Source organism: Chionomys nivalis, chromosome 8, assembly GCF_950005125.1.
Source record: "Chionomys nivalis chromosome 8, mChiNiv1.1, whole genome shotgun sequence".
Classification (NCBI taxonomy): domain Eukaryota; kingdom Metazoa; phylum Chordata; class Mammalia; order Rodentia; family Cricetidae; genus Chionomys; species Chionomys nivalis.
This window is the reverse complement of record NC_080093.1, coordinates 54,987,515-55,001,404: the sequence shown is the minus strand read 5'-3', so window position 1 is coordinate 55,001,404 and position 13,890 is coordinate 54,987,515. Positions and strand designations below refer to the sequence as shown.

At 48.6% G+C, this 13,890-nt stretch overlaps 1 protein-coding gene across 1 annotated transcript; it reads left to right on the top strand.

The window, feature by feature from the left end:
- Positions 1-322: 322 nt before the first annotated feature.
- On the top strand, positions 323-6,701 carry LOC130879876 (keratin-associated protein 5-4-like). The gene is made up of 3 exons (XM_057778706.1): positions 323-360; positions 4,861-5,381; positions 6,532-6,701. Exons 1-3 carry the CDS (start codon positions 323-325, stop codon positions 6,699-6,701), a joined length of 729 nt encoding a protein of 242 aa, XP_057634689.1.
- Positions 6,702-13,890: the final 7,189 nt, after the last annotated feature.

The following is a 13,890-nucleotide window of genomic DNA, read 5'->3' as shown; positions in this document are numbered from 1 at the left end:
ACTAGCTCTGTAGACCAGGCTGGTCTCGAACTCACAGAGATCCGCCTGCCTCTGCCTCCCAAGTGCTGGGATTAAAGGCGTGCGCCACCACCGCCCGGCTGTCCTGTTTACTTTCGAACCTACCAGGTGCATGACCATGCTGGGCCAGCTTAGCTGTCAGTAAATGTCCACTCTAATCTCCTGGTTTGATTGTGTATGAGTGTGGGGGCCTGGGTAGGGGAATAACTGGCAGGAGACCATTTTTTTTCCTGTTCATCTGTGTTTGGACCAAGGCTGGCTCAAGACACCTTTGAATGAACCGTCAGATTTTATTCTTATAGCGATGGTATTGGATGATGGACGGTCTCCAAAGCCACGGATGTAAATTTGCTAAGGGAAAGTGAGAAAGAACTCCCAAGAGTAGGAGAGGCCTAGTGGGCTTTTCTGACCCTATGGCAGAGACTGGAGTGATCTACATTGAGGTGGGCATTTTTGAGCCTATCACAGGCTGAACCTGTAAGGAATCCACACTTGGTAAATATGCTCCCTCTGACCAGTTCAAGAGTTATTGGCTCACTTAGTGGCAGGTCCATAGCCTCGCTTGTGGTCCACCACAGATCTCGCCCTTACCACCTAGGAGTTACCAGGTGTCTCAGACTGAAAATGTGTATATGGGCTTCGTTTTGGACTCTGAGAAAAATTTGACTATCAATAAGTTTGTCCCTAGTTAGTCCTCATTGGGCCTTGCACTCCTGTGGGTGTGGCGCTCTGTTGGGCTGTTTAGATTCTTTCCCAACCATTCTGGCCACTGCCATTTGGTGACTGACTTTGTCTTTCAGATTCTGGCTTGGATTTATTTCTGTTTTTGTTTTTCTTTGGCGGGGGGATATCTACCAAATGCCAGGGAAGATATCTTGGTCCTTGGGTATCTGTCGAACCATCAAAGTGAGGGATGTCAGGAGATCTCTACTGTCTTTGTGAACTGTGCAAATATCAAGCTTTTGCCAGATTGGTGCTCCCCAGGGAGCATCCTGATGCCTAATCCTTTTCAGAAGTACTACATGTTAAAACAAACTGGGGTAAAACGTGATCTGCCCCATAATCCCCAGCATAACCCAGCAGTAAAGCTCTGGCCTCTTCAGTTTTGTGTGTGCATTTTTCTTAACTTATTCCATAAGAAAATTCATTTTCGGCATGCCTATCTTAAAGTGTGTGTGTGTGTGTGTGTGTGTGTGTGTGAGAGAGAGAGAGAGAGAGAGAGAGAGAGAGAGAGAGAGAGAAAGAAAGAAAGAGAGAATATAAGAAATTAGGGACAGTTTTTGAACTATATTTATAGGGAAATATTGTCTCTTTTTTCTCTTCTTTTTTTAAAAGTGGCTTGCCAAGTGCAGGAATTTAGCAGTTAGTTGTACCATTTGAAATAAAAAACAAAGTGGTTGTATAGAGGTTTACCTCCATCAAAGCTAAATAAAATGGCAGCTAACTGAAATGTCAATTTTGAATTTCATTGGAAATGCAGTGGAATAATTCAGTGGAAGCTGAGGCTGAGAAAGCAAATCTCATCACAGGATTTAGAAGAGATAACTGATCCCACAGAGCAAGCAACTTAGATTACACATGAAGCATATAAAAGAGCTAACTGAAAGTACAGTTTGTGTAAATCCGTGGCTAAGATAAAAGTTCTTACAAAACCTTGTATGGGCTGTGAAGATTGTTAAGAGTTTTTTTTTTTTTTTTTTTTTTTTTTTTTTTTTTTTTTTTTTTTACAATGTCCTATTCAACGTTGGGATACAAGCACGCACTACTGGTCCTCGATGTTTTGTTTTTAAATGTGATGCTACTCTGTATCCCAGGCTGTCCTGGAGCTTGCTGTCTAGATCGGGCTAGCCTCCAACTCATAACGATCTGCCTGCCTTGGCCTTGAGTGTTAGGGTTTAAGGCTTCTGCCACCATTCCCGGCAATTCCTGGCATTTTGTTTTGTTTTGTTTTTTTGTTTTTCGAGACAGGGTTTCTCTGTAGCTTTTGAAGCCTGTCCTGGAGCTAGCTCTTGTAGACCAAGCTGGCCTCGAACTCACATTTTTAATCAGGTTCTGGGACTAAAAGTCAGGTCTTAATGTTTACAAGGTGGACACTTTCCCAACTGAGCCACCATCTCCTTAGTTCCCCTCCCCTCCCCTTCCCTCCCCTCTCCTGCCTTCCTCTTCCTTCCCCTCTCCTCCCCTCCCCTTCCCTCCCCTCTCCTCCCCTCTCCCCTTCTCCTCTCTTCCTTTCCTCCCTTTCCTCTCCCCTTTTGAGACACAGCCTTACTGTGTAGCCCAGGCTGGCCTCACACTGGAAGCAATCATCCTCCTGACTGCTGGGGTCATGGGCGTGGCAGCCACCACATCTGAGCCACCACATCTGGCTTACAGTGATGTTTTCTAGCAGTGAGTCCTTCCTGTGCTCTCATATAGACTCTCTTTGGTTGTGCCTTGTTGTACAAAATAGCCATGTTGGATTTTTAAATTTAAATTTAGAAGTTATGTACCTTGGCAGGTGACGATGTGGGTCTCTATCTTTTATCTGGCAGCCCTTCCTTGCTTTAGGAGTCTTTATCTTTCCCTTTTGGGTTATTTTTCTTATTCAGAAGAACATCTATGAAAACTCAGGTGTGAACTTGCTGTGTTTGGGATTTTATGGGGCTTAAGATCTGAGGAATGTTTCAGTGCCTTCTGAGGTTTTTACTGCTTTGTCCAACTTTTCAAAATTATTTCCTATGCATTTGGCAGTTTCATTCTTTCTGAGAAATGTGTTCATTCCCCCAAGTTTTCAAGCTTGCTAACAAAAGTTGTTTCTGGTTTCATAAAATTGTTTTAGAAACAGTCATAGCTGCATGTTTAACCTTTTCCAGGTTTTGTTCTGTTTTCAGCAGGGTCTTGCTCTGTAGCCAAGCATGGAACTTGTGGCAGTCCTCCTGCCTCAGGTATGCATCACCATGTCCAGACTTAGTCTGCTGTCTGTAGAGCTCGTTGGACTCCTCTCTGATGCTGACTCTGCAGGAGATGCCCACGCCCCAACGAAAAGCAAGGCGCTAAGCTACGCTAGTATTTTAAACATAAAAAAATAAAGTTTGTATATACGCAATAAATATTGCACACTTATATGAAAGCATGTGTACATCATATAAACACATGTGTCCTGGAGAACAGGGCTCAAATCCCCTTTAGGGATGGCACCTATTAAAGCAGGAGATTCCTGGTGTGTGTGCCGTGTTGATGGTTCAGTAGGGATGGCTTATAATTCCCCGCTTTGCTGGTCAGCCCTAAAATTCTAAAGACAATAGATGGAGTCTGAAGGTCTACGGGTGTGAGGTCCCCTCTGTCCTCAGAGGCAGCCTGGTCAAACATAGTGAGAGGAGCTCCGACAGAATCTGGTGAGTTCTTTAAGTACTTGGATATGAGTAGAAGATATAAGGGGGCTAGAGGACCCTGTGCCTTTTTGAGACCCGGCCTTCAGGGGAGGCCAGAGTCAGGTTTCATCCTGGATGGTCTGGGTGCTCCTAGGTGCACCTCGTGCTGACCAAGGTTTCTTTGGCATCTTTATACTTGCATCCAGATGCAGCTGCTCCTTCTCCAACAAGTCAGGGAGTGTGGAGAGTGGAGCGTTAAAGGCCAGAGGAAAGAACCTCTGAGTGTGAGGCTGCGGGACAGCGGGCTCTCCAGCGCCACCATGTGGCTTCTGGAGGAACACCATGGAGCATTTTCGCTGCTCAGACCCCAGGCAGGATTCTAGACATAAACACAAATTTGCATTTAAGTATCATTGGACAATTGGTATACTACCTACACTTGTCCATCACTGGGTGACAGTCCGAATGGCCTAGAATGTGCCTTTTCTAGACAGAGATACGCACTATGTGGAGTGGAGCTGAGCTCTGGGACCAAGTCTTTTGATGGTGTTTCAGTGTACATGCAAGGCTTCCCACAATGTCTTGAGCAGACAGGAGCCCAGCAGACATCAGAGTTGAGCCCAGGCTCCAGACCTGAAGAATCAGTTCTTAGGTAGAACTTTGGTCAGAACCAGAGTGCCCTGGTTCTGCTTTAGCAAGAAATATATCTTTAGAAGGCAATGTTGGATCGGGTGTGTTGGAACACACCTATAATCCCAGCGCTAGAGGGGCTGAGGCAGGTAGGATAGACAGCTGCAAGTCCCAGGTCAGCCTGAGCTACCTAATGGATTCATGGCCAGCCTGAGCTACCTACATAGAGAAACCCTGTCTTTACAGAAAAATTTAAAAAGTGGTCTTGGAAAATACAGAAGCTGTACTCAAACTAGCAAGTACATTGTACCTGGGTCGTTCATTCCTGTCTCCGTACTTCCCTATGACCCCAAAGAAGGGGGGTGCTACTGGACATTTGTTGGTGTTTACTGAGGAGCAACATTCCTAGACAGACATGGTAGTCTGTTTGGGAAAGGCACAAGGAAACAGGAGGTACTAGAAACACCATACAGAAGAGAGTCCTAGACTATGACACACACAGGAACCAGGAAGTGACCATGTACAGTTTACACCTGACCCTGGGCGGGGATATAAAGGCCTCAGCCTCAGAGGCTGCACATCTGTACATCTTCCTCTACACCTGCTTCTCTGACCTACTCCATCCTCAACCAAACACCAGGACCATGAGCTGCTGTGGCTGTTCCGGAGGCTGTGGCTCCAGCTGTGGAGGCTGTGGCTCCAGCTGTGGGGGCTGTGGCTCCACCTGCTGTGTGCCTGTGTGCTGCTGTGTGCCTGCCTGTTCCTGCTCCAGCTGTGGAGGCTGTGGCTCCAGCTGTGGGGGCTGTGGCTCCAGCTGCTGCAAGCCTGTGTGCTGCTGTGTACCTGCCTGTTCCTGCTCCAGCTGTGGGGATTGCAAGCCCTGCTGCTGCCAGTCCAGCTGCTGCAAACCCTGCTGCTCTTCAGGCTGTGGGTCCTGCTGTCAGTCCAGCTGCTGCAAGCCCTGCTGCTGCCAGTCCAGCTGCTGCAAGCCCTGCTGCTGTCAGTCCAGCTGCTGCAAGCCCTGCTGCTCTTCAGGCTGCGGGTCCTGCTGTCAGTCCAGCTGCTGCAAGCCCTGCTGCTGCCAGTCCAGCTGCTGCAAGCCCTGCTGCTGTCAGTCCAGCTGCTGCAAGCCCTGCTGCTCTTCAGGCTGCGGGTCCTGCTGTCAGTCCAGCTGCTGCAAGCCCTGCTGCTGTCAATCCAGCTGCTGCAAGCCCTGCTGCTCTTCAGGCTGTGGGTCCTGTTGTCAGTCCAGCTGTTGCAAGCCCTGCTGCTGCCAGTCCAGCTGTTGTAAGCCCTGCTGCTGTCAGTCCAGCTGCTGCAAGCCCTGCTGCTCTTCAGGCTGCGGGTCCTGTTGTCAGTCCAGCTGTTGCAAGCCCTGCTGCTGTCAGTCCAGCTGTTGTAAGCCCTGCTGCTCTTCAGGCTGCGGGTCCTGCTGCCAGTCCAGCTGTTGCAAGCCCTGCTGCTCTTCAGGCTGCGGATCTTCTTGCTGTTAGTCCAGTTGCTGAAGTCCTGTTGCTGTGTCCCCACATCCTGCCAATGCAAGATCTGAGGCTCTCAACTTGACCCTCAAGCTGTGCCCTTCAATTGTGTCACTGGGTTTCAGATCATAATGCATGTTCCCTAAGCACCCCTGCTTCCCACAGCACCAAGTCAAAACTGGCTTCCAGTTCCCAAGAAGAGGCCATCTTCTCTTCCACTGTCTCCTAACAAATTCTTCTCTGGAGTCATACTAACTATAGTGTCCTCACCATAGCCTACCCACTTAGCCATCTGCGCTCATGAGACCATCTCTGCCGTGTCTCAACTTAGCAAGAGTCAGCCCTTGGTGCTGCCACAATAAGGTGAGTATAAAGACTTTCTCAGACTAGTATGCCAAGAAATAGCAACCCCTGCTTAATCTTAAATTGCATATCACAAACCAATAAAACATATCACATGAACCAACTGTAACCCTGCCTCATTCATTCTGTCACTCGCGATCACTCCATGGTTTCCCCTTTTTCTTGGTGTTGTGTGTGGGGCTCCTCCAGCCTGGTGATGCCGAGGGCAGTTAAGGTCGCCCCTGCCTCACACCTCCTTCTTCCTGTCTCCTCCCTCTCTTGGGACCCTGCTTCCTTTGCGCCTTACTAGATTTGGTTGGAGGGACAGCAAACCACTTGGCCAAAAGAGGCTCTGAAGCCCTGACAGCTCCTAGCTGGGTCAGACCCACCCCTCTGACAACCCTCTTTGAAGGCTCTGGCTTTCTCAGATGCCTTACAGTGGCCTGCAGCTCTCTGGGAGCACCCAATACCCTCACCAAGCCCTTCTCTTTGGATCCTTTCCACCTAGCTTCCAGCAGGTGGCACTCTTGTCTAACATGGAGCTTTCTGTTAAGTAACTCTCATGTCCTTTAGCAGAGGAGGGCTGTACACCCAGCCTTCCCTCTAGAAGCTCTCCAAAGCCCCCTGGACTGTGAAAAGTGAGCCATTGATTCATGAACAGCCTGAGTCCTAATTTTCCTCTACTCTGATCCTCTCACCTACTCCATTCTCAGGCCAACACCAGAACCAGGAGCTGCTGTGGCTGTTCTGGAGGCTGTGGCTCCAGCTGTGGGGGCTGTGGCTCCTGCTGCTGCAAGCCTGTGTGCTGCTGCATGCCTGCCTGTCCCTGCTCCCGTTGTTGGGAGGTTGCAAGGGTGACTCTGGCTCCTGTGGGGACTGCTAGGGAGGCTGTGGCTCTTGTGCGGCCTGCAAATCCTGCTGCCGCCAGTCCCGCTGCTGTGTCCCTGTGTGTTGCCAGTGCAAGATCTAAGACTGGCCAGAGACCTCAGGTGGCAGAGCTGATGCAGGTACCCCGGCTGTCTAGTTGCTCTGTCCTGGGGCTCAATGCTTTTCACACTTCAGCTCACTGAAGACGCCTGCAACTTGCAGAGGATTCCAGATGCCTCCTGCCAACGGGACTCCACACCTGGCTCCATGCTCATCTCCTCTCTGGTAGGTTTTCTTCCCCGTCTGCCCTCTTTGGAAGTCAGTCTGACAGCTTCCTCCTCACCCAGTTTAATGACTAGTCTTCGTCCTTCTGGCTTCCTGAGGACTACTAGTTCCTGGTCTGGACCCCTAGGTATACATGTACACAGCACAAACTCAGTCTCCCATCTTCTCTTTTTCCTCTCAACCCTCTTAGTCTTCCCCTTAGTAGTGATCTCATGGTTCTGTGCTGTACCTCTCCTCTGTTGGGCTCTAGGTACAGAGCCAATTAGAGCCCAGCCCTCCATTGACTGTGGATGGGCAGCACTGGAGGACGGGTGCAGCGACTGGTGTGGGAGGGAATAGGTGGCTGTCTGGGTCACTTGTTGGAGGGGAGGGTGTGTGGGGTACCCACTGCTTCTCTGTCACATGGGTGTCTCAGAAGCCTGTTCTCTAGAGGAAGCCTTACATAGAAGTATTACAGTTGCCGAGTTTTGTCACGAAACATTCCAGGAAGACTGATTTAACAAGTCCCCTCCGCATGCTGGACAGGAATGATGGGCTGGCTGGGTTTGTGGCAACTTGTCACAAGCTAGAGTCATGAGATAGGAAAGAGCCTCGGTAAAGGAAATGCCTCCATGAGACCCAGCCGTAAGGCATTTTCTCAATTAGTGATCAATGTGGGAGGATCAATGCTGGGTGGTGTCATCCCTGGGCTGGTGGCCTTGGGTTCTATAAGAAAGCAGGCTGAGCAAGCCATGGGGAGCAAGCCAGTAAACAACACCCCTCCGTGGCCTCTGCATCAACTCCCGCCTCCAGGTTCCTTCCCTGCTTGAGTTCCTGTCTGGACTTCCTCCAATGATGCACTATGATCTGGAAGGCAAATAAACCTTTTCCTCCCCTACTTGCTTGTTGATCACGGTGCTTTGTTGCAACAATAGAAACCCTAACTAAGACAAAGGACAAGTCATTCTTGTGGGTTCATGTAATGAAGTTCAATAGCCTGGTCCTTCATGTACGACCTTGCTCAGAAACTAGATATTTACAAGAGACAATCCTGTCAAATACAGAGAGGGTGCTACCTCTCAGAGGGAACATAAGGGCACAGACAGGCACACAAAGGAGGGTGTCATGTGATGGGGACCCTTCAATAAGGCAAGAAAAACAAGTAGCACTCTAAGTATCGGGAGGGAGTAAATGCTACAACGCATAAATGTGTTTTTATGTATGAGAGTCACACAATTTCCTGTAACTAATAAGCCAATGTAACAATATGGCTAGAAACAAGACCTACGGGCCGATGGGTTTGGGGCAGGAGCGTAAAGTGTAATTCAGTGGTGGAGCTCTTGCCTAACATGCCAAGGCTGTGACTTCTGTCCCCAATGCTGCAAAAAAAAAAAAAATAAATAAAATAAAATTAAAAAGTACTGGTGTTTTAATAAACAGTTACTTAAAAGATTAAATTTAAATAATATCGTGACAGTTGTGTGGCTGCTCCTTTAAAAAGTGGACGTGAATGTGAAGGGACGGTGGAGGTTGCAAAAGATTCGGGGAGGGGATGAAGGAAGAGTGGTGGAGGGGACATGACCAAGCACAGCACGCGCATGGATGATGAAACCTTTGCTTTGTAAAGGGAACGCATCAGTATAAAGTGACCCAGTTCCACAACCAAGCATGTGTGTGCACGCATTTGCTGTTTGTTTTGTTTGTTGAGTCAGGGTCTCACTATGTCCTGCTGGCTATCCTCGAACTTGCTAAGTAGACTAAAATGGTCTCAAACTTAAGGCAATCCAATTCCCAGGCTGCTTCTGCTTACACTGGTGAGCTGAGATGGCGTCATGCATTAAGGGCCTGCCTTGCGAGCAAGAGGACCCAAGTTCATTCCCCAGAATTCAAGGGAAAACTTTGGGTACTGTGGAGTGTGCTGACAATCTAGCCCTGGGGAGGCAGAGAGAGGGAATCCTGTCTCTCTGGTTTGCTCGCTGGCCTGGCAGCTTAGCCATGAGTTCCAGGTCAGTGAGAGAGACCCTGCCTCTAAAACAGGATGGCAGCATTGGAGAAACAACATTCAAGGTTGACCTTTGGCCTCAACATACACATGTATGTGTATTGAGATGTCAAAGGCCAGGGAGTGGATATACCAGCTGTCCTGGCTGTCTGCTGGCCAGCCTGCTGTGACTGTGTCCTCTGAGGGCATTAGGGGCTCCATTTTCTTCTCCTCCACTCAGACACAGGAAGTTCAGCTGTATCTCTGGATGCCTCACCTCTAGGCCCTCCCCTCAAACTTTACATTTTATAGATGCTACAAGGTGTTTTAAACATTACAAATGTATTAATCATATCAAAATGATGATCTTTAAATTCTACTTTGAAATGTTAAAATAATTTTAACTCATACTAAAATCTGTGGATGTGTTTCTGAGTTCTAACCTTACGACCCCCGTGTTCTCCAACACCCCAGCCCTCCACAGCCGGAGGAGTTCTAACCAGAAGCTCAGCCTGGTAGAACCTTATACAAGCCTTGCTTCTTTGCACCCCGGAGAACCCTGAATCACATGTCAGATGGTTTTCTTAAAAGTAAGAGATAGGTTTCAGAACAGGTCCCCAGTCCAAGCATCTTCCGAGTGTTCCCCTTGTGCTTCCATGGCTTGGACTTGAAATGCGCTCCAGTAACACAGAACAGCAGCTAATCAATGGCGCTGGCACTGCTAGGCTTTCAGGAAGATCAGAGCGGGGTTAAAGTTCACAGAGTCCGTGGGTGCGTAAGTACATCCATACCGCATAATCCCAACATGGGGTGGTGGTGAGCCAAAGCAACACCCCACTTCTTTTTTTCCCTTTTATTTTATTTATTCTTTGTATCTTTCACATCATGCATCCCCATCCCATTCATTTCCCCGTCCCTTCATATCTGCCCTTGGCCCTGGCAATCCCTCCCCCCAATAAAATAAAAATAAAATTTAAGAGATAAAAAGGAAGAAAAATTAATCTCGTCATGGAAGCTGTAATGTGACACAGTGGGCCGGGCAGTAAACCCTTCCAGCCGTGTCTCTTTACTTGCAAGAGGTCCTTGTAAAGGGTCTGGTTTGAGGCTTCCGGTTTCTGCAACACTATTGATGCCGGGTCCTCACTGGAACTCCTCTTGGATTTCTTGTTGTTGCCCTGAGTCGTGGAGATCCTGCCGCTTTGGGTCTTTAGGACTAGTCCCTTCACATGCACCAGTAGATCACATATGGGGTGGATTTTGAAGTGGGCCAACTCATAATCCTGGTTCGGTCAGTCTGCCCGCTTTCCCTGTACTCACCACCAGGGGGCGCATTGCACTGGTTAGTTCACCTCTTGCAGCACAAGCAAGGAGAGGGGCCAGTTCTCCTGGCTCTCCCACACCTCCATCAGGGACAGCTCTATTGTTGTTGCCCTGACGGGGTACAGGGGCCACTCTCCCCAGTGCTGCAGCTAAGACCCCACTTCTAAAGTAGAGTAGAATAATAAGATAGAAAAAAAAATTCACACGAGTACCATCTCCTCAGCCTAAGTAAGGAACAGAACATTCAATGCTCTGGAGTTCCAGGGACCAGTTCCCTGAGGATGCTGAGGGAAGACAGTATTTCTAGTTATCGTCTGCGGATTTTCACTCCTCGTGGGAACTATGTCTCAGGCATCTCGGTAAAAATAGGGCTCTGCTAATGAACACGGACGAGGGCTTTTCTCTTGGGAAAATAGTGGGTTTTTTTTGAAATGGGAATAACATAGAATCTGTTTTTTTTCCGGCTATTTTTCCTTTCTTACCCTTTTGCTTCTCCTCCTCCCCCTTCTCTTCCTCCTCCTTCTTAACAGGCAGCAAGCAGCTTCCTTTTGTGGCCATTGCAAAAGGGGCCTGCAGCGAGGGGTTGGGGGTTGGTGGGTGGGCGGTGAGAGCCAGGTGGACACACAGTGGGGTAGGTTTTAAGTGGTACACACACGCATTCTTATGATTCAACAAGAAAAAGGAGAGGGGAGGAAAACATAGCAGAGTCCTGCTGGTCCCACACAAAATCAGGACTGTCCTTTGGCAGTGGGAAGCTGTCCCTTGGCGGTGGCTTATGAGCAACCCAGAGGTGTGTGTTGTGAGAATGTCAGAAACAGAGATAGACACGTGTGTGTTTCCACAGTGTTGCTGTGGATTAAATACAGTACGGACACAAGGTACATTGGTTTCATTTGTTGTACTTTGCCAAGCAGTTTCAATTTCCCATAATACCTTACTGTTGGCAAAGCTATTGCTATCTTAACTACTAAGACATGGCAAGACTCTGCCTCAAAAATAGCATTACAAAACAAAACAAAATAAAAAACAAAGACAGGAGGATTGGCATCCACACACACACTATCCCATCTACATGAAGGACCAAGGCTTACACACACACTGCAAATACCGTGTTTAATACCAGTATCAACTCTCAGATCATACATTATATGTTACACAGTAATTGATCACTTAATATATTCAGACTACTACAGACTGGCAGTAAGGAGCTAAAGAGGCCACTGCAGAACTCAAGGAGTTCAGAGAGGCCTAACTGAAGGAAGAAGCAGAGAACTGATAGAGATGGGAATTGGGAATGGGGGTAGTCAGATAAGGAATCCTGCTGGAGAGGACACACCAAGCCTCAGAGATGAGTGAAGATGCAGAGATTAGCTGGAAAACCTGGTCTGGATGGATGGACAGATGGATGGACGGACAGACGGACGGACAGATGGTTTAGGGGATAGATGGATGAGTGGGTAGATGGATAGATGGATGGATGGATAAATGGATGGTTAGATGGATGGATGGATGGATGGATGGATGGATGGATGGATGGATGGATGGATGGATGAATGGATGGATGGATGGATTGGGGGACGGATGGATGGATGGATGGATGGATGGATGGACGGACGGATGGACGGATGGACGGAGGGATGGATGGCTATAATGTAGACTGTGTCAGCAGTGGGAGTAAGCTCAGCTGAAGCTCCTGGGACAGTTGGGAGTTCTCTTTGGGTTCCTTGATGCAGAATGGTCAGATTACAGGTGGGTGGAGCCGTGGCCATAGAAGTATTAGGTGTCTTCCTACGTATGGATTCCAGATAAGAGTTTTGCATCCTGTCATTGGTCTGGTATGTTCAACAAGTCCTTGACGCCAGCTTTCCTGAAAAGATTTCTGCTGCGTCTCTGTGCTCATACGGTCCCAGTCTGCTAAGCTTGTAGCGTGACACCTTTTGACTTTTAGAACTAGGGCTGTCTGCCTGTGCTTCACAGCTGGTGCTGGACAGGTGCTGGTGTCTGCCTGTACAGGAAGTGCAGAATCATCCTGACTCTACATTTGTGCTCAAAATGGAGCCAAATGCTACTTTGTGAAATGGGCAAGGCATAGTCTGGAAGCCACTGTCTACACAACATAGAGTAACTTAAATCAGGGAACAGCCAGATCTCAACACTGTGTCCCAGAGATTCTGTTGGCTTTGGCAATCTGGACACATCTGCCCATCAAATCCCGGTTCAATGGTGCCAGGGCTTCAGTACGAGACTGTCAGGTTTGGGAGAGCTCTGGCACCAGCAGTCAGGGCCTTGTGGCCAGCCGTCTTTCAGCTGGAGAGCTAGCCCCCGCCCCTGGGAAGACACAGAACTTCAATTTTCCAGTAGCAAACAATGCAGAGAATGGCTCCCAGCATGCACTAGAGAATGCAGCCCCTGCCTGAGCCTGCAGCTGTGTCCCTAGACTGAGGGGCAAAGCCTGGCTGCTGGGTTGGCTGGAGTCCCACTGTTTGAGTAGATGAATGGGACCCGGCAGGTATGAAAGTGAGGGGAGTCGGGGGAGGGTAAAGGGGGCCAACAATAGTCAAAGTGGCTGATATACTTGAATTAAAATGTCATATGAACCACATTGCTTTGTACAACAAACGTATACTAGTCAAACAAACAAACCAAAAAACATGGAGGTGGCTCAGTCAGTAAAGTGCTTGGCCTTTAAGCATGAGGACCTGAGTTCAATCCCAGCACCCATGTCAAAAGCTGGGCGTTGCGGCATGTGTCTGCACAGCACTGAGGAGACAGGCGATCTCTGAGGCTCCAGTTGGTCCAGACTAATTGGTGATTCCCACTTCTAGTGAGAAATCCTGTCAGAAAAACAGGTTGGGTAGCACCCGGGGAATGACACCTGTGGGGTGTGTGTGAGGGGGTGGGAGGTGTGTGGGGTGTGTGTGTGGTGTGTGTGGGGTGTGGGGGGTGTGGAGGGGGTGGGTGGGGGTGAGGGGTATGTGGGGTGTGTGTGGGGTATGTGGTGTGGGGTGTGTGGTGTGGGGGTGTGGATGTGTGTGGAGTGTGTGATGTGTGTGTTTGTGTGGTGTATGTGTGTGTGGTGTGTGAGTTGGAGTGTGTGTAAAGGATGGTATGGTGTGATGGTATGTGTGTAAAGGTTGCCCATGCCTGTGTGAGCATCTTCAGTAGAGATCATAGCAGCACCAGGAAAGATGGACTGCCGAGAAACCCTGCCACCTCAGGGCCTGGAGAAGAGGAAGGCGTGGCTGAGGAGCCATCTTCTTCAGGACCTTAGTGTAGCCTCGCCCAGTGTTAGAAACCACTGACTAATTTACAAATGATATACACCTGAGAAATTAAAGAATTAAGGGAAAATATAAAAATGGCTTCCGCCTAAGATGGCTTCCGATTTCCATCTCCATTGTGGTCGCTGAGCAGGCGCTTGGCACAGAACATTTTACTTATGTGTTTCTTTTCTGTCTTTCTTTTTTCTTTTTGTTTTTTGTTTGTTTGTTTGTTTTGTTTTGTTTTTTGGAGACAGGATTTCTCTGTGTAGCCCTGACCACCCTGGAACTCGCTCTGTAGACCAGGCTGGCCTCAAACTCAGAGGTCCATCTGACTCTACCTCCTGAGTGTTGGGATTAAAGACGTGCGCCACCACTGC

Excerpts from the sequence above, each read along its gene's own strand:
- LOC130879876 (XM_057778706.1), top strand. The coding sequence starts at position 323 with ATGGTATTGGATGATGGACGGTCTCCAAAGCCACGGAT. Across the intron at positions 361-4,860 it reads CGGTCTCCAAAGCCACGGAT|CTGTGGGGATTGCAAGCCCT; the intron begins GTAAATTTGCTA and ends TTCCTGCTCCAG. Across the intron at positions 5,382-6,531 it reads CTGTTGCAAGCCCTGCTGCT|GCCAACACCAGAACCAGGAG; the intron begins GTCAGTCCAGCT and ends CTCCATTCTCAG.